Source organism: Scomber japonicus, chromosome 17, assembly GCF_027409825.1.
Source record: "Scomber japonicus isolate fScoJap1 chromosome 17, fScoJap1.pri, whole genome shotgun sequence".
In the NCBI taxonomy this organism is placed as follows: Eukaryota; Metazoa; Chordata; class Actinopteri; order Scombriformes; family Scombridae; genus Scomber; species Scomber japonicus.
In genome coordinates, this window is record NC_070594.1 from 30,773,213 (window position 1) to 30,794,504 (window position 21,292).

At 41.5% G+C, this 21,292-nt stretch overlaps 1 protein-coding gene across 1 annotated transcript in view; it reads right to left on the reverse strand.

The window, feature by feature from the left end:
- cnih3 (cornichon family AMPA receptor auxiliary protein 3) overlaps window positions 1–21,292 on the reverse strand; it is a 188,862-nt gene that overhangs the window by 54,919 nt on the left and 112,651 nt on the right. The window contains exon 3 of the mRNA XM_053337576.1: window positions 20,125–20,172. Coding sequence (XP_053193551.1) covers window positions 20,125–20,172 — 48 coding nt within the window. The remainder of the gene's footprint in view (window positions 1–20,124; window positions 20,173–21,292) is intronic.

The window sequence follows — 21,292 nt, forward strand, 5'->3', positions numbered from 1 at the left end:
AAATACTTAAGATTATGGGAGTAATTAGTCAACGAATGAAGCAAGTGACTTCCTGTTGCCAGTAGGTGGCGCTATGACTGTCACTAAATATGAGACTGTACATGTGTTCAGACCAGAACACTGAACGAGCATCTGAAATTTGGAAAAGCTCAGACCATGTGGAGTCAAGTTATGAGGGTTTGAAATTTCATGGCGAGACATCGGAATTCGCCACGTCACCACGGCAACCAGGAATGATAGACGAAAAAGCTTTTGATAACTTTTCATCTCCAATGTCTCAAGATGACTCTGTGTGAATTTGAAGTGGATGGGATGAAATCCCTAGGACTAGTGCGTTCAAATATGAGGCCTGGAAATGACCAAAAAATGCACCAAAATTGAGCATTTTTCCCAAGATGGCCGACTTCCTGTTGGACTTAGGGTATAGGTCCAAATGGCGTTTTTGTGCGTCTGAAGATGATACATAAACCTACCGAATTTCATTCTTCTATGTCAATCGGGAAGGCTGAGGTTCAATTTTGAAATATTCAAGGGGGCGCTATTGAGCCATTTAGTCACGCCCATCCCATTGAAGTATATAGGATGTTAAATGAACCCACTCCAGACGTGTGTAATGAGTTTCATTACCGTGGAGGCATCCTTTGCCTCTAAAAACTGTAATCGTATTTTCATGGCGTTGAATGTGTTGTCATGGCAACGGTATTTGATGATGGGTCATGAGTTGCAGAATGTAGCATCACCAAGGTCTTATGTCTCAGCTGAGTGAAATTCAGGTTTAAATACTTAAGATTATGGGAGTAAAAAGTCAAAGAATGAAGAAAGTGACTTCCTGTTGCCACTAGGGGGCGCTATGACTGTCACTAAATATGAGACTGTACATGTGTTCAGACCAGGACGCTGAACAAGCATATTTAATTTGGAAAAGCTCAGACCATGTGGAGTCAAGTTATGAGGGTTTGAAATTTCATGGAGAGAGAAAAGAGAAAAATAAAAATAAAGAAGAAGAATAATCCGGACAAATACAATAGGGCTTCGCGCTGGTCAGCGCTCGAAAATTAAAAACACATTAAAAACACATGAAAAAGAAACAACAATACAAATAAAATATAAAAATAAAGACAATATAAAAGTGACACAGCAATTGACATCAGATGGAATGGGCAGTTTTAAACAGATGTGTTTTGAGTTGTGATTTGAAAAGGGGGGATGAATCGATGTTTCTGAGTTGGGGTGGTAATGAATTCCAGAGACGGGGAGCAGAGCGGCTGAATGCTCTGTTCCCCGTAGTGGTGAGACTGGGGGGGAGGGTGAAACGGATGAATTATCAATAGTGAGAGAAAAGCTGTTTGTTTTGGATAGAGTGGATTTGGTGCCAATGAGGATAACCTCAGTTTTGTTACTGTTTAATTTAAGGAAGTTTAGGGTGAACCAGGTTTTTATTTCAGTGATGCAATCAGTGAGGAAGGTGGGCGGGAGAGTGGACGAAGGTTTAGTAGAGAGGTAGAGCTGGGTGTCATCAGCGTAGCAATGGAAGTGAATGTTAAATTTGCAGATGATATTGCCGAGGGGAAGGAGGTAGGTGATGAAGAGGAGTTGCTCCAGGGCTCGACGTAGGAGGGGATGAATTTGATGGACTTGAGTTGAACGAACTGAGTGCGGCCAGAGACGTAAGATGTGAACCAGTCTAATGGAGTGTGGGTGATGCCAATGGAAGATAGCCTGTTGAGGAGGGTGATGTGACAGATGGTATCGAAGGCTGCACTCAGGTCGAGGAGGATAAGGATGGTGATGAGTCCAGAATCAGCTGCCATAAGGAGGGCGTTGGTGATTTTGATAAGTGCTGTTTCAGTGCTGCGGAGTGGGCGGAAACCGGACTGGAACTGTTCATACAGATTATTGTGGGATAGGTGAGAATGGAGTTGGGAAGCAACTGTTTATTCAAGAATTTTGGAAATGAAGGGTCGATTGGAGATAGGAGGGGGGTTGTTGAAGTTGGAGGGGTCGGCACCAGGTTTTTTCAAAATTGGAGAATTGGCAGCAGTTTTGAAAGATTTAGGGACAGTTCCAGTGGTGAGAGAGGAGTGCATGATGGCAGAGATGAGGGGGACCAGAGAGGGGAGGCAGGCACTAGTTGTGTGGGGAGGGGGTCCAATTGACAAGTGGATGGCTTGAATTTCTGAATGAGTTCTGTGATTTCTGAGAGAGTGGGAAAGCTGGAAGGAGGAGAATGAGTGTGTGAATGGGTAAAAGTTGGCTGACATGCTGAGGTGAGGGTTTGTACCTCGGTTCTGGTGGATATTCTTGATTTTTGCAGTGAAAAAAGACATAATGGAGTTGCAGAATACGGTCTGATTCGATTAATCCAATCTTCAAATCCGGAAGTAAAGCTGAAATCAACAACTATAGACCAATCAGTATTCTTCCTGTCATCTCCAAAATAATAGAAAAATGGGTGGCTAAACAGTTAGTAGAACATCTCAATAACGGTTACACAGCATTACATCTGCATCTAGTTTGGCTTCCAGACTCACCATTCCACAGAATCGGGCATAAGTATGTTTGTTGACAAAACCTAGTGTCTCCTGGATAGGAACAGCTGTGTGGAAGCTGTTTTCCTGGATCTTAAAAGGGCCTTTGACACCGTTGACCACCGAGTACTGTCGAAATGTAATTTCTCTGCACAGGCCCTCAATTGGTTCAGATCATATCTTGCCGATAGAGAGCAGTGTGTGGTGGTCGACGGTGTCAAATCCCCATACCTGGACTGTCCAGTAGGGGTCCCTCAGGGATCCATACTTAGACCTATTTTGTTTTCTTTTTACATTAACAATTTCTGTAAGGGTGTTAATGCATAGTTGTACGCGGATGACACGGTTATTTTCACCCCTGCGAAAAACACGACAGAAGCTGCTGAAATACTCACAACTGCAATGGCTCATGTACAGGACTGGCTCACTGATTCATGTCTTTCTTTAAATGTTAAAAAAAGTGTCTGTATGATTTTTGCTAAAAGGCCGCCAAATATTAATCATTCTGGTGTCTTTCTGGGAGGGGAGGAGCTCGCTTTGGTGAGCGAGTTCAGATACTTGGGAGTCATCCTGGACTCAACACTCTCATTCAGGAAACGCATCAAAAAAGTGTCTAACTCTGTCAAATACAACCTGGCAAATTTCAGGCAGATCAGGAACTCCTTAACCAACAGTGCAGCTTTGTTGTTTTTACACTGTATGATCCTCTCATACAGTGGGGGGGGGGGGGGGGCGGGCATCTGGAATAGTCTTCCCTCCACTATAAGGGAATGCCCCACATACTCTTCTTTTAAAGGACAACTAAAACATTGGCTCAAATCGAATCAAAAATGCGACCACTAACTGAACTCTGTGTATTGTATGGTGCTGTGTGTGTTTTATTTGTATCTTATCTATTTATTTGCTGTCTCTTCGACTTGTATTCTTTTTTATATTTATTTTTTACTCACTAGGGACTACGGATGCAAATTAGCAACTTCGCTATAATCCGGCATATTTACAGAGATGTCTAATATCGATGTTCATCAATATGCACTGTCCCTATCCAAAAATAAACTATTACTATTAAACTATTACTATTACAGAAGGAGGTTGTGTACAAGTGAGGGGGGAGAGAGTCCTTGGGTTGGGTGATATTATTGAGCAGAGAGAACAGTGATTTTGGAGTTTCCTTTATTTGCAGTGATTATACTGGAGTAGTAGTGGGTTTTTGTGCTGGCAATGGAGTTCTTATAATGGAGGATATGGTTGTTGTACATTTCTTTGTGAATAGTGAGACCAGTTTTTCTGTGGAGGCGTTCAAGTTGCCGACCTTTGGCTTTCATGAGACGAAGATCGGGGGTGAACCAGGGGGCAGAGACGGAGAAAGAAACAGATCTGTTTTTAACGGAGCAAGAGAATTAAGAATATTATGAAGTCCAGTGTTGTAATGAGAAACCAGATCATCGGGGGTGGATAGATTGTGAATGTCAGGGAGGCAGGAGGAGTGGATACTTGGAACGAGAGTGGTAGGGTTGATGTTTTTTATATTCCGGAATGAAATGAGGCGTGGTGTTTCAGAGATGGAGAGAGTGAGTTTTACTGTAAATGAGAGGAGAAAGTGGTCAGTTATGGGGAGTTCGTGGGCTGTAAGTTCAAAAGGGGTGACACCAGAGCAGCAGATTAAGTCCAGAATGTGTCCTTTGGAGTGTGTGGGAATAGTGGTAATAGCTCTCAAAACAGGATGTGAAGTCCTTGGTGAGAGGTAGATTGATATTGTCCATGTGGATATTGAAATCACCCAGCAGTATTATGTTTGGTGAGAGAGAGGATAGATGGGTGAGGAAAGCAGCAAAGTCATTTAAAAAGTCACTATTCGGTTTAGGGGGGCGGTAGACAGTAGCAATGATGGTTGGAGTAGGACCAGACAACTCGCAGACAGTGGACTCAAACGAGCTGGAGATGGGCACAGACACAGGTCAGACTTTCCACTTCTCGTGGTAAATTATCGCCTCCCCGACCGGAGCCACGGGGTTGACACATGTAAACAAACCCACTAGGAGTGGATTCATTCAGCTGGGAGAAGTCGTTGGGCTGTTGCCATGTTTCGGTTAAACAAAGAAAGTCTAGTTTACGGTGTTCTGTCCTCACTAAGTGTTGTCCCCATGAATGTATACTCAGCTATACAGACAGCTAAACACTCTCCTAACCAAACTCCAAGGAACAGGCCGATGTGTTGATTTTGGCAGTTTAATCAGGATAAATTGTGAAACTGTAAACAAAACAGATATACACAAATAAAAATGTTGCATCAATATAATATAACAATATAACATAAGCAAGCCAAATATTCACTGAAACATCAACATAATATCCCCGTAGTCAATGATTCTACACAGGTTTTGCTAAACAGTTTTACTAAACGTCATCTGTGAGTAGTGCGCAGCTGGTTAATACCTGCCCTTTGCTGACAGTTATCGTCAGCAAAATTACCTTTTGAGTTTGTTAAATCACAATACGTGTGCTTTTCTCCTGCCTGTATTTTGCACATTGGCGTAAAAACGCCCCATATTACATATTCTTTAAGGCAAACTAAATGGACAGCGCATACTGTCTTGCACAGTTGAAAGACGCAAGCCTCAGTGCACCGTGTTAGTAGATCAACTTGCACAATTTTTGCGGGTCATATCAAGTTTGCACATGCAGACCTTTAGTAAATCAGGCCCAAACAGTTAGTAAGGACCTGAGCGCTGACTGGCGCGAAGACCCTATTGTTCCTGTCAATTTTTGGCCATTTCCAGGCCTTATATTTTAACAAACTCCTCCTACATTTTATTTTGTCTTCCATCTCCAAATTGACTCTGTCATTTTAAGCCATTTGTGATGATAAGTTATTAAAAGCTAAAGTCAGCATCAAATGCCTTTATTGTGACGCCACGCCAAAGTCTGCTCATTCACCATGAAGAAGAAAGCTGCTGTACAGTAGTAGCCACTTCAAAGTTCCCCTCCAAGCTGAATGCCAGCTGAATGGCAGCTGACTGCCAGCCAAGTTCCAGCTGAGTTCCAGCAGCTGAAGAGACCCCCTCCTTCTCCTGGGCGTGTCTATCTTTTCCTGTAAACCCACCTATTCATTGTAATACAGGGCTTCTGTCACAAACTAGCCCACATTCTGATGTTTTAGGAATTGTTACTGTCAGGTCATCCAGATTCATCGAATCAAATCAAAAAATTAAATAACCTACTGACTGCTGATTATTTTGTTATTTGTTTTGAATCTAACACAAAAAACGAAAAAAAAAGGCTTTTCATATTTTAATTTTAGGCTCAGATAAATAATACGAAATGACTAAAACGGACCGGACTGTATTTGATTTTAGGCAATTATACAGCACATATGTGCCAGCCAACCCCGGTCTATTCAGTGCATGCGTTAAGCCAGGTAAACCCAGCCACCTTATTAGCATTATCATTGCTCAACCTTTTGTTTGGGCTTAATGGGCCATTTGGTTCCATGGTCACACAAATCACGCACAGATCAGAATAGTGTTCATGGACGTCAGAACTATTTTCTGAGAGGGGTCACTGTGAGCTTTCATAATAGCCAAATCTCTCTTGTGTCAGGTTTTCAGCCTGCGCAAGGCTGAGAAAGAGCGCTCAGATGCCGCGACAGATATGGGCCAGACAGAGTTTAATGAGCATTAATTATATGAAAAATATAAATATAAGTCAGAAAAATTGAGTTTAAATTCAGATTTGTTATTATTATTACAGTAACTAAGTTAATTAACTATTGGTGTAAAACTGAAAACTCAACCGCACATGTGTGCTGGACAGAGTGGGGGCACTACACATCTACTATCTACTATTACACCCCTCACTCACTTAGAAAAGATGTAAAACTGAAAACTCAACCACACGTACAGTAGCATATGTGCTGGATATAGTGGGGGCACAAACAGTGTCTTGATCTTGATTTTCGGTGGGGGAGGTGTCCAGCTCGAAGGTGATGGGTTGAGGGGGATGGTTACAGTGCTGTCCCATTGTCTTTCAAAGCGAATGCCCCCCGTCCCCCGCTGGTCCGCACTCACATTACCTCAAAACCCAAGTGTACTCAAGCACAATTGCCTCCGGCACATGCGTTGCGCAAAAGGCGCACATAACGCGTGCTGCGCCGGTAACACACAACACAGTCGATCAATTAACACAACGCACTATGATTAAAAAGTACAAGCATGTTCTTCTGAGTCATGGCTGAGTCATGCAGTAGCCTACTACAGATACTTGTGTAAAAAAGACGCACTGATTTCATTCACGCTCGCAGCCTCTCCAGCAGCAGCTGAACAGACTTAGTTTAACTGAATGACTTGGAAGTCTCCAAATGACTTGCTTTAACGAATTTCGTTAGTTTATATAATGCAGATTTGTAAAATATAATTTTTATGAGGGTCACAGTCACTGACTGTAGAAACTTAGCATTTCATAATTGTGGTAACAGCGGTGCAGCAGATGTAATGAAGTCCACGCAGCACACTGGATGTTACTAATATTAAGCCCATAGCCTATTCATTATAATGTCCATGGACATAAATTGAGTTATTTTGCCTTAATAATGATAAAATAATACACAAAAAAATGGTCGGATTGGGAACCCATATAATATTAACACTACGTATTAAATAGCGCGTCCTGTTTTAAATCACTAGACTGGGTTTGTCTCATGGGCTATTTCTTGGTTTGACAGTGACAGTGATCAGTGATCAGTCAGAGGAAATATTAAGTGTCCGTGAGTGTTTCCTGTGACACACGGTGTCCTGTCAGATGTACGGCAGCTTCAATTGCATCTTTCTAATGGATTAACTATATTGTACCCTTCATTATGCGACTTTATACAGAAGAATAGAAGTAAAACAAGTAATATTAGTGTATATAATATTTAGCCTCGTATTTTAATCAGGTTTAATCACAGGGTTGTAACGTGATGAATCCGGTTAATTTTTTTTAATCGTTGGACAGCCTAGTCTTTCCTATGAGCAGTGGGTCTAAACACACTGCTCCTCCCCGTGGATAAATGAGGCATTGCAGCTGGTTATCACTCGGGCAGCTTAGGGGCGTTCCCAGTCGGGGCCTCATTGACCACGTCATCGCGGGGGGATCGCATTTCCCCCCTGCTTCCATTATCAGCCAGCCAAGGACCGGTCAAGGACCAGTCAAGGAGCCATCAAGGAAACACGGGAACTTTGAAATGGCTTCATCTGTATGTTTAACAGTCATGTTCCATTCAATTGTGGTCTTAGTCTGCCATCTAGTGGAGAAAACTTGTATTGATTCAGGATACCTGATAAGGAACAGGGTGCCTCAGTTTTCTGTTTCTGGTTCAAGTTTATTGACTGTATTATTAATATGTTTTTAGACCATACTCCAAAGCGACCACACTAATGCCATCATCATCTACACACTACAAATGTTAATAACATGTATACCCACATTTAATTACATCCTTACTTTTTCTCAATCATGCACATTTATGTTTGTCACCTCCACATTTATTTACATACAACATTCTTTCACAATACCCTAACATAACATAGACACATTACACTAAGGCCAATTGCCACAATTGTTCCACAACATTTTGGCAATTTTCATACCAGCTACATGATTAGCAACATGGTTTACATCTCCAAACACACTCTAAAGCAGCTAAATCCATGCATAAATACAACATCATATTCATGACTGCTGTGATTTTCCTCTGCATTCCTTTATGATTAGTGGCTGTGTGTGTTACGTTGTGGGTGTTTTCTAGCTCCACATAGTGAACACAGGAAGTGTTATTTCACCAATTCATGCAACATCCAATAAAAGCCTGCGTATGAAGATGTTTACGTGTGCACGCCTTCCGACAGCACCACAGCCCGTTCATCACTGCTTGCAACTTTAATTAGGGCCCGAGTACTGACCAGCGCGAAGCCCTATTATATCTGTCAAGATTATTATTAGGGCCAGAGTGCTGACCAGCGCGAAGCCCTATTGTATTTGCCAAGATTATGAGGGCCCGAGCGCTGGCCCGAGCGCTGACCAGCGCGAAGCCGTATTGTATTTGTCTGGATTATTATTATTATTATTAGGGCCCGCGTTTCCTAGGACCAGCGACTTCAAACTTAAGTCATTTGTTCAGGAAGTCATCCAGAGGCTCTGTGCCAAATATGGGGACGTTATAAACCCACAAATATCAAGTTTCCTTAAAGATGATCGCATTCACATATAATTTAGTGAGCATGATAAGACATCACTCCAGAGGCCAGCTGCAAAATTACGTAACAATCAGTGAAAGTGGGCGGGACTTATAACGACAAATCCAAATCGCCACACATTCAGCCTTTCGCACTTCCCATTACAGTGAATACTGAGGCTCAGACACTGTGCAAGCAGACGCATTTCCTAGTACCAGCGGTGCTAGGAACCCTATTGTTTTTGTGCTGGTTTTTATTATTAGGGCCCGAGCGCTGACCAGCGCGAAGCCCTATTGTAATTGTCCGGATTATTATTATTCCGCTTTTTATTTTTCTCCCACAACAACGGGCTTTTTGCCCCCCTAAATGTGCCCCAAAAGTCACCAAAGTTTCCACGCAAGCCAGACTTGGCGAAAAATTTGATATTTTATTTTTTGCATAAATGGGCGTGCCAAAATGGCTCTCTAGCGCCACCTGCAAAATCAATACAATCGATCTCCTTGCGACAGAATGACATAGAGAAACGAAACTTGGTACACATGTTCATCATGTCAAGACGCACAAAAAAGTCAGTGGGGCCCATGACATCACTCCAACAGGAAGTCGGCCAATTTGAATCAAAGTAATAATTTTAATGCCGATTGTGGCATCATATTTGAACAAACTAGTCCTAGTTTTCATCTCATCCACTTCAAATTCACAGAGTCATCTTGAGACATTGGAGATGAAAAGTTATCAAAAGCTTTTTCGCCCATCATTCCTGGTTGCCGTGGTGACGCAGCGAATTTCGATGTCTCGCCATGAAATTTCAAACCCTCAGAACTTGACTCCACATGGTCTGAGCTTTTCCAAATCTCATATGCTTGTTCAGCGTCCTGGTCTGAACACATGTACAGTCTCATATTTAGTGACAGTCATAGCGCCACCTACTGGCAACAGGAAGTCACTTGCTTCATTCTTTCACTAATTACTCCCATAATCGTAAGTATATACACCTGAAATTAACTCAGCTGAGACATAAGACCTTGGTGATGCTATATTCTCCGACTGAGCCACAGCCCGACATGCGTGGGGGGACGAGGCCCCGTTCATCGCTGCTTGCAGCTTTAATTTAGTTTGATTTTGTGGTAGTAACAGATTGTTGTGTTACTGTTTGTTTGAAATCAATCCTTATCTACTGTATAGTGCTCTACATTTACCCTCTGCCATTTTATGTGAGTTTCTGGATGCTGAGTTTGTAAATATCTGCACTCTAAGGCCCTAAAACAATTCCACATTGGAACAAAAAAAAAGTATACTGCATGGCATGTACACGAATTTCTGCTAACAATCCCATGATGCAATGCTCTTCATTTTAAAGATGTGAAAATAATCGGCATGCAACTCTACAGCTGATGGTGATGACACAAAATGATGACAATTAGTTAGTTATATTAGTATATTTATATGGGGATTAGTGAATGAGTGACGGGAGTGCAGGGAGTGACATCAGACACAACTGATCTGTAACGTGCACCACTGTAAAGACAATGGTAGCAATGCTAATGAGTTAGCAGATATTGTATGTACCCAATATATGTGGAATTTACCGCAGTCAGTGGTGAGGCATTTCTATGGAAGTCAATACAGATAATACATTGAAAAAAATGAAAAACCCTCTCTACTGTTTACTCACATGGATCTGCACAATCAACACCGTGCACACAAACACACAGTAAGACAACTGTGCTACAAATGTTAGCACTTCTTACAAACAGAAAGCTTGAAAGCATGCAATACACACATGTACACACGCACGTGCGCGCACGCACACACACACACACGCGTACTCACACACACACACAGTGCCTTGCAGAAGCAGAGATCATAGCTCAGCAGCGCCACTCAATCTGACTCCTCTCTCATCTCTTTCCAATGTGAGGATAGAAAGAGAGACAGAGAGTGAGAAGCGAGGGTGGGGGATGGGGGATGGTGGATGGGGGTCAGTAAGAGGCACAAAGGCACACAAAGAGAAGAAAAATACAAAACTCAATGAGATTGCAGGAGGGAGAAAAAGTGGATGACACTGGGAGAGTCAGAAGTGCAAAAAAAGAAGAGAGGAGAGGAGGGAGAGCGATCAGGTATCAGGCTTTATAGACGGATATTATACAAAGAGGACAGTAGTTTTACAATGACATGTTTTCTAGATGACCATCAACAAACAGACCCAATACCCAATACCACAAACACTCAAACCACTATCATTAACTCAAGTCATCACAACTGGAACACAATTAACAAACAATTCTTCAGGTGGAAACACGTGTCAAAATTGTTCATGCACCTATGATCTCAGGGTAGATGGATAAACAGAATTTCCTACTTGCCATTCTGGATTTTAAAACATTTTTCTCGGCCAGAACTGTAATCATGACATCAACTAGTCATTATTTGTGTACTTGAGTTCATGCTGTTCTGTTTGTCTGTTTGTGTGTTGCATCACCCCTCGGCATTGAAGCTCATGTCCCCCCAAACAACATTTATCTTATTCTGATTGGATAACACTGATATTGGGTGGAAACTCACATTTGAACTCACATATTTTGATTTGAACATACTACTACGTTTCTGACAGCGACCACAGTTATCAGCATTAAGAGAATGGGTCAAGCCTTGTGTCTTATTTCTGTACAGCCTGACAAAAAAAACCCTAACCCTGACCCCTAAACCTAACACACACATTATTTTCTCCATCTTTGAGGGCCCCTCTCTGCTCAAGGACCCCTGGGCCCTTGTGTGGTGGATTCGGCCAAGATAACATGTAATGTTAATGATTGAGTGAACTATCAAAGCCCATCAAAGGACTGGTTTGGGAATTAGCAGTGACTGTATACACATGTACAGTAAATTGGACATTGCCTCTGCAACTGTCAATTTTTCATGTGCTTGATCCTTTGCAAGATAGAGATGTGTTGAAATGTGATTTGAATGACAGAAAAGCTGTAGATAAACTGTATATGGTTAGGATATCTCAACAGCTGTGTCATGTTTTGATGATGCAACATCCAGCAGAAAGCACTGTAAGTAAGATTCAGTGGCTGAGATCAGCTGATGACATGAGGGAAAGGCAGCCAAAGTTTAGTTTTTTGTAGACAGCATGCAAATAAAATAAATACACTTGACACCTCAGGGGGAAAAAAGAAAAGTCTATACATGCTGTTCCACCCACTCATTACTACACTTAGGGAGGTGTAGAGAGAGAGAGAGGGAGGGATGGAGAGAGAGGGGGGAAAGGGGAAAGGGAGTACACTGAGGTTTTCTCAGTTGCTGTGACAACGCTCTTGCCCGTTGCTGCAAGCCACAAGACTGCACATCTAATGAATCACACACACACACATACACACACACACACACACACACACACACACACACACACACACACACACACACACACACACACAGCTGAAAGTAACACAGTATATCCCCTCAAGCCACTGTCATCTACATGGGTTTGCAGCCATCCAAAACCCATCAGCAACACAACACACTTCATTGAGAACAAAAATGGCACGTGTCCATATGTGCCTATATATGTGTGTGATTGTGTGTGTGTGTGTGTGTGTGTGTGTGTGTGTGTGTGTGTGTGTGTGTGTGTGCAGTGAAAATGACCAAATAGGTATGGTAATGTAAAGAAACCAGCCAAAGGTTGTTAACCAAATCAATCAGGACCACCATGCTGTGACTGTGCCAGTTGGAGTGGGCTGAATAAGCTGGAGAAACACAATGCAGCAGATCCTCCTGCATCAGGACAGGCACACACAGTAAAATATTGTTCATTAATGGTGTGCAATTTGAATAGATGTATGAAAAAAGGACATTGTCACTTAAGGCACTTGGCAGGGATGTACTCTATTGCCGTTTAACTGTTTTAGTGGACGATGCAGTTCATCAGTCACCTCATGCATTGGATTGGACATTGGACTTATGTATGACTGTATATACTTTGCTTAAGGCCTTTTGGAGGCGTGCTATAAATCAATGAAGAGGACTTATAAGATGTTGGCATCAGTGCAATGAAGCACCTTTAATTTACTGGATTTGCCAAAATATCAGACTCATCTTATTTAATCTATTTTCTCAGTTGCTCATCTCACCAAATTACTTCATGACTTGCAAAATTTAAAAAGGATTCACTGCCAAAAATGCTGAGAAATACCTGCACCTGGAGTTTTTTTTATCAATAAGAATGTAGCAGTCGGGCGCACAGGTGGTCGAGTGGTTAGCGCGCATGCCATATACGCAGCCGACCCCGGTTCGAATCCCGATCGGAGGTCCTTTGCTGCATGTCACCCGCCTCTCTCTCCCATGTTTCCTGTCGATCTACTGATTAATAAAGGCGTCTATGCCAACAAAATCTTTAAAAAAAAAAGAATGTAGCAGTCAGGTGCTAAACTTTAGGCTAAGTAGGCAACTGCTTTGGTAAATGGTTAATAGACTGTACTTATAGCACTTTTCTTTTCTTTTTGATCTCTCAAAGCACTTTTACAATACATGTCACATTCACCCATCCACACACATTTATGGCAGGAGCTACCACACAGGAGACTAACATTTACTCACACAGTCATATGCCGTTGGCACAGCCATCAGGAACAATTGGGGGTTAAGTATCTGAACCCAGTCTGAGTTAATATAGTGGACCAGTTCAGTTAAATCATTACCAGAACATTAACCACTAACCATTAACCTGATACACCGTTTCATGTGGAATATATGCGTTTTAATTGTGTTGCTAATAGAAGTGAATTAAAGAAGAGTTTGAGTATAAACATATGTGTTTATAAATTAATAACTACTGCGTTTTTCCCAGCATGACACTCTCCATAATAGACTGCGTCCGATACACCAATTTTTACGGTAAATTGATGATACTTTGCCCAGTAAGATATACCCCTGCATGCTGCTCCACACTGCCTTGTTGAACCACACTGATTCTGAACTGCAATCAACTGCTGCTACTCTTTACCAGCTTGCTGTTACCAGTGTTGGGAAGATTACTTTGGAAAGTTATCCTGTTGAAAATGTAATAGTAGTGTAACTATTTCAATTACTTCCTCAAAGTAATGTAACTAATTACATTTGATTACATTTCGATTATTTTTCTTGATTTTGAATGAATGCTCTCGACTGTTAACCATTTTCACATTTTAAGACCTGATAGTGTTACTGTTTACCTTCACCGCTGGCAAACACTCTTTGCAGACATCCCAACCTGCAATTTCCATTGAAATCCTGTCCTTTTGCTACAAAATTTATGGAAAGCGGGTCCTGGATACTTCTATATCACTGGGAGCTTAATTTATGAAAGTATCTCAAGGCTACCACTATTATTTAAACTGTTTTACTTAGTGAGCGTGGCCTATCAGCAGCACAAGCCTGCACTATAGGGATTGAGGAGCTCAGCTAAGCTAAGCTAATTAGCAGCAAGATGCCTCCCTTTTCCACGGATGATTACCACAAACTTCTCCAGAAGATAGCAGTACTGGAGATGAAAATTCAGCGACTTGAAGTCAACGTGGAGGTAAATGGACAATATGGGAATGAAACCACTCTACTGATGACCCAAATCAGTGGACAGGAGCAGGCTAACAGACAGCTAATTAGCACCACCAAGAAGCAGGAGGCTGGTGGTTACGGCAGTAAATCAACCAGTAGTCCTCCCTGGAACTCTCTTGGTGCAAAGCCAAAGAATAAATCATCGCTTCCCTCAGATATGGGAAGACGGTTAACAGGCAGAACCCAGCACCCGGAGACTCGTGATGAAACTGAGTGGCCTGCACTGCCATCGCACAGGAGGGTCTCTTCAACCCCAGTACCAAGGAGAAAACAGCCGTGGACTGTGGCAAAAACAAAAAGTAAGAGCAAACCGACCCAAGACACAGGGATTCTACTAGAGAACAGATTTGCTCCACTTTTACAAGACCCTGACTCCCCAAAAGAAAGATCATTTTCCAGCACCAGAGGAAGGTATGTGGCTAAATCAAAAACTAACCACAGAAAGAGCTAACCACTGGGCCTCAGACGCTGATAGTGGGTGACGGAGCTGTGAATAAGATAAAACACTTTTTCAACAAAAACACCAAAGTACTCTGTTTTACCAACGACATGGTGTCCGATATCGCAGAGAAAATTCTGGAAATCACTGCTGAGCATCCGACAGTGAAATCTCTCATCATACACACAGGAGCACTTGATGTTGTCAAGCAACAATCAGAGGTATTGAAACGGAAATTTAATGATCTGCTGAACAAAGTTCGATGTCTGAATACTGAGGTTTTTATCAGTGGACCTCTACCGACAGTTCGGCGAGGAGATGAGAGATTCAGCAGGCTGATGATGCTCAACAGATGGCTCAAAGATACGTGTGCCACTCAATCAGTGAATTTTATTGACAATTTCAATCCTTTTTTGGGAACGCAGACACCTCTTTAAGGCAGATGGATTTTGCCTTCACAAGTCAGGAGTACAGCTGTTAAGCTACAACATTTTTTATTTTGTGCGTCAGTCACCAGCAGTCCCTGCCAAGGACAAGAGGCGAGACAATCAGATGAGACAGCGTTCTGGAGAAGAATTGCTACCGCCTGAGATAAGGACTGACCGTGAATGTCAGCACACCCAGAGAGAGGCTTTAAAGTCATCATCCTTACCCCAACACAAGGAGTCTCCCCCAGCCCCAACAGCCCAACAGGAGTCTCCCCCAGCCCCAACAACCCAACAGGAGGAGTCTCCCCCAGCCCCAACAACCCGACAAGTGGAGTCTCCCCCAGCCCCACCAAGAGACTCCCAACTTTCACCCACCAGGACCCCATCCAGCCTTTCATTCTCTCCACTCAGTCAGGACTCCCCACTTCTGGATTTCACCGACAGGATGAATGACCTTGTCAATGTTGGAATCCAACTCACACCACGCCCAAATCCCATTTTTTCTCTCCTCAACTTCCCTCATCGTCGAGCCCCTCCCATTCTACCACGCTGGAAACAACCATCATCCAAGAGTCACAGAGCCCCCCCACCTCCTTTGACTCAGATCTGTGAGTCTGACTGATATGTGCCGGGTCCAGGCTGCAATACTGATACCAATTATGTTCTCCCCCAGGAAAAGTCAGGGCGCTATGGAGTTCAGGTAGTTTTCTCAATCCCTGTGATGACAGGTAACAGAAGAATGGTTAAACTGGTGAGAAATAACAAGAGTTCAATTAAATCTGCTAATTTATTAAGTATAGCATGTCAACCTCAAAATATACCAGTGTCTCCTGTTATCTCCACAAGGTTAGCTCTACTCAATATCAGATCACTAGCCAACAAATCACTGCTAGTTAATGACGTCATTATGACCTATGAACCTATGATCTAGATTTTTTACTTCTTAGTGAAACATGGCTGACTGAATGTAGCTGTTGTGCTATTCTCAATGAGGCAGCACCAACTAATTTTAGTTTTATGAACAAGTGTCGAATTGGTAAGAAAGGCGGGGGAGTTGCTGCCATCTTTAAATCTGTATTTCAGTGCAAGGAAATTACATTAGGTGATTTTAGCTCTTTTGAACATCTCTGTTTTTTTATTAAAAGGTGATCCAAAAGTTCTTTTTTTAATCATTTATAGACCTCCAAGATACTCAGGAAAATTCATTGATGAGTTTGCTGAACTGCTGTCAGTTATCTGCAGTGACCACAATTTTTTTATCATAACAGGGGATTTTAACATTCATGAAGACAATAACATGGACAGTAATGCCAAAGAACTCTCTGCTCTACTTGACACTTTTGGCCTCTTGCAACATGTGAAAGGGCCCACACACACTTGAGGCCACACTCTGGATCTGGTTGTCTCTAAAGGTGTTGATATTTCTTCTGTTGATGTTAAGGACTTGGCTCTTTCTGATCATTTCTGTGTGTTCTTTGACTTACAGACCATTCCAAGTGTTCAGTTAACCTCTGTGTCTGTTAGGAGAAGGTACATAGATGAGAATACCAGTGCAAAGTTTATGGAGGCTATAGCTATGTCACCAACTGTGAGTGCAGAGTCAGTTGATGAACTCCTGGATAAATTTAACTGGAAAATCTCAAATGTCATGGATGCTGTTGCACCTATTAAAACTAAGACGACCTTGAGCAGAAAGAAAACACCATGGAGGAACACTATGATGATAAAGGCTTTAAAAACAGAATGCAGGAAAGTAGAGTGTAAGTGGAGAAAAACTAAACTTCAAATTCACCTTGACCTCTACAAACAAAGTCTTTGTAATTTTAAATATGAGTTACTCAAAGCTAGACAGCAACACTTTTCTGAAATTATTAATAAGAACATCAACAACACTCGTACTCTGTTTGCTATGGTTGATAAGCTTACAAACCCCCCTGAACAGATCACTCCAGAACTCCTTTCCACAGAAAAATGCAATGAATTTGCTTTTTCAGTGAAAAAATCCAGTCCATAAGGTTAAATATCAACACAAATCAACAAAACAATAAAATGATGCAATCCCTAAGACGTCCCAGGAATAACTCAACTGCAATGTCAGAATTTAAAACAGTTGACCAAAAAACTATAGAGGAAACAGTGCAGCATCTAAAACCATCAACATGCTGTCTTGACACAATGCCATCAGATTTCTTTAAAACTATTGTGAACTCTGTCCAAACAGATTTGCGACAAGTAATAAATAGCTCACTTAAATCAGGTGTGTTTCCTAAACTCCTAAAAGTAGCTGCCATTAAGCCATTCTTAAAAAAGAGAACGCTGGATGCTTCCATGTTAACCAGCTACAGACCTATCTCAAATCTTCCTTTTATAGCCAAGATCGTTGAGAAAGTGGTTTTTAATCAACTCAGCAATTTCTTGAACTCCAGTGGCCTTTTTGACAAATTTCAATCAGGCTTCAGACCTAACCACAGTACAGAAACAGCTCTTATTAGAGTGTTAAATGACATAAGATTGAACACTGACTCAGGCAAGGTGTCAGTTCTGGTCCTGTTGGATCTCAGTGCTGCGTTTGACACTGTGGATCACAGTATACTGTTGGAAGGTTGGAGGTTGGAAACTTGGGCAGGACTCAGCGGAACAGTCCTAGACTGGTTCAGGTCCTACTTGGAAGAGCGGAGTTATTTTGTGACCATTGGAAGTTATGAATCTGATCGAGTGGATATGACATGTGGAGTTCCTCAGGGGGGTCAGTTCTTGGACCCCTTCTGTTCAGTCTATATATGCTGCCCTTGGGTCAAATTCTGCAGAACTCTAATGTAGACTATCACAGTTATGCAGATGACACACAGATTTACCTAGCACTGTCCCCAGATGACTACAGTCCAATACAGTCATTGTGTCACTGTTTAGAGCAAGTAATTGGATGAACCAAAATTTCCTTCAATTACATCTGGACAAAACTGGACAGACTCAGATCTGACCTTCAACAGTCATATCAAGTCAATCACCAAAATTTGGTTTTATGTCTCAAACAGACCAGGAGAAGTTGATTCATGCTTTCATCTCAAGTAGACTCCACTACTGTAACGGTCTTCTGACTGGACTCCCACAAAAAAGCATAAACAGCTGCAGCTCATTCAGAACGCTGCAGCTCGAGTTTGATCCAGAACAAAGAGATCAGAGCACATTACTCCAGTTCTAAAGTCTTTACACTGGCTCCCAGTCAGCTATAGAATAGATTTTAAAGTTCTGCTACTGGTCTACAAATCACTGAATGATTTAGGTCCAGAATACATGAATGACATGTTAGTAGAATATAAACCCAGTAGAGCTCTGAGATCTACTGACTCAGGTCAAATAGTTGAGCCCAGAGTTCAAACTAAACATGGAGAAGCAGCTTGTAGCTGTTATGCTGCACACAACTGGAACAAACTACCAGCAGAACTGAAATCAGCCCCAACTGTGAACATTTTTAAATCCAGGTTAAAAACATTTCTCTTCTCCTGTGCTTATGATTGAGCTCTTTTAAAGCACTTTACATTTTAATCTTTAATTTGCACTCTATGTCCTTTTAATGATTTAATTTATAATTTTATGCTGCATTTAATGCTCTATTCTAGCATTTTATGTATGTCTTTCTATTTTTCTGTACTTTGTTTTTATTATGGGAGGGGGGGGGGGGGGTAATGTTTTAATGTTTCTGTTTTATGTAAAGCACATTGAGTTGCCATTGTGTATGAAATGCGCTATATAAATAAAACTGCCTTGCCTTGCCTTGCCTTGAAGATAGAAAGTTTCTCTGTGGTAGGTCATTTAATTGTTTTTGAATGAAAACAAACTTGTCAGAGATAAATTATTATTCAAAGCAGAGTATTTAGATATATATTTTTTTAAATGTCTGATGAGTCTTTCAAACTTGGACTTAAACTTGAAGTATCACTACAGCAGTAACCTCCAATGATCTCTGCTAAGTAGGTCACAGCTGCAAGGACAATCATGTAGATGTGTGTACGGGAATGTGTATTTACTGTATGTTGCTTTGTGTGTGTGTGTGTGTATTCATGCATGTGTATTTGTCTCAGCTTAAAATACCGTAGGGAGAACTTCCTCCCCTGCGGGCCAGTGGAGGGCCTTAGGGGTCGAGTTGACAACACTGATAACCAAGATCAGATGTTCAAGCAATGAACCTCCAACATAAATAGACATATATAAAAACACACACACACACACACACACACACACACACACACACACACACACACACACACACACGCACACACACACACACACTTGCATGCACACGTGCTTGAAAGATACAGACACAGTGTGAGTTTAAGAGAGGTGGAGAGACAAACAGATGTCACATTGAAGCTTGAAGGAGGCCTCTTCTCATCCTCATGCTGATTCCTCAAGGCAAACTGTCTGTGTGTGCACACACACATGCACACATGCACAGACACACACACATACACGCACAGACACACACGCACGCACGCACACACACTGACAGACGAGCATGCACAGACACACACACATACATGCACACACGCACACACACACAGCATGGCTCTGCAGAGCACAGCACATCTCAATTTCTGTCTATCCTTTGATGTCAGTCCAACATGAGTCAAGGAGGCAAAGGAAGCATCACCACACAAATAAAAAATTCATTTGAAAGCTCGACAACTGGCACCAGACCTGTAGAATATCAATATGCAGCTCTAAAAACTCACATAACTCAAAACTCTAATACTAAATTGTCAAGAAGAAGCTTTTCTGTTCTTAAAAATGAGGAGGAAATTGTGAAAAAAAACTGTTGTCAATGCACAAAATTTGCATAAATTTGACATATGGATAAAGCAAAAAACTATTTTTTTCAACTTAATTTTTTGTACTTTCTCATAACCGTGCTCACCACTTACCTTCCTCAGCAGGTTGCAGATCCTCTCGATGTTCCGCAGCCTCTCCCTCTGTAAAGGCAGATGAAGAAAAAGGTGAGTTCCAGCATTCACACAACATTTTGTCAACACTGTGTGTTTTGGCATCTGATGAAAGCTGAAACTTAAACAAAAATGGTTTGAATTTTGAAGGGAAAGTAGGTGAAAGTTAGATGCTAATGCGAATACACACACACACACACACACACACACACACACACACACACACACACAACCAGGAAGAAATGTTCAAAAACACATTCCAGGAGAAGCTACAGAAACAAACACATGTGTGTGCACCTTAGACCTTATTTAAGTGTGTGTTGTGAAAAGTATGTGTAAGTATTCATTTGACACATATTTCCTAACATTGACTGCCTGAACTAAAATAAAAATATGCCTATTAACATGTTTTAGGGTTGGGGTTACACACTAGTCCCACATTAGCACTAAACATCGGAACTTCAAACTAAATTGTGATGTCACAATTGTCTAACATGTACTTAAGACACAGTATAGAAAATGAGTAAATGCTAATATGAAAGAGTTATGGCTAGTCAGTTTTATATTTCATATATTTTATATTTTATACTTCTATTTTAGTACAAGTTTCTTGGATCCAAGGCCTGGAACCCTCAGGCAATCTAATCTCTGATCCTACTGCTAATTATTAAACATGTGAGCAAACACAGCAAGTGGTATTTTAGCTAGCTGTTTCCCCTTTGCTAGTCTTGATGCTAAGCTAACCACCTCTTGAATCCAGTTCCACACCTAATACCCAGACTAACCCTCCTGCTGTCTTCCTGTTGTCCTGCTGGGTCAAATTTGATCCAGTTTGGTTTGACTGTTTGTAAAGCATAAGCTCAAAATGATAAAATGATCACTCAATCCTGTGTCAGACCTTTTTAGCAAACTTCATTCCAAACAATTACTACAGGTTTTACACATATGTTTGCAAATTATGGTTAATAGTTTATTCATTTTTAATTATACCTCATTTTTGCATCAATGCCTGCGCACACACACACACACACACACACACACACACACACACACATAGGGCCTATTGACAATTTCCACCTCATGGTATCAGTAGGATTTTTTGATCTGAGGGCTTAACTTTCACTCTGAAATTCACAAAATGTAGAGGTAC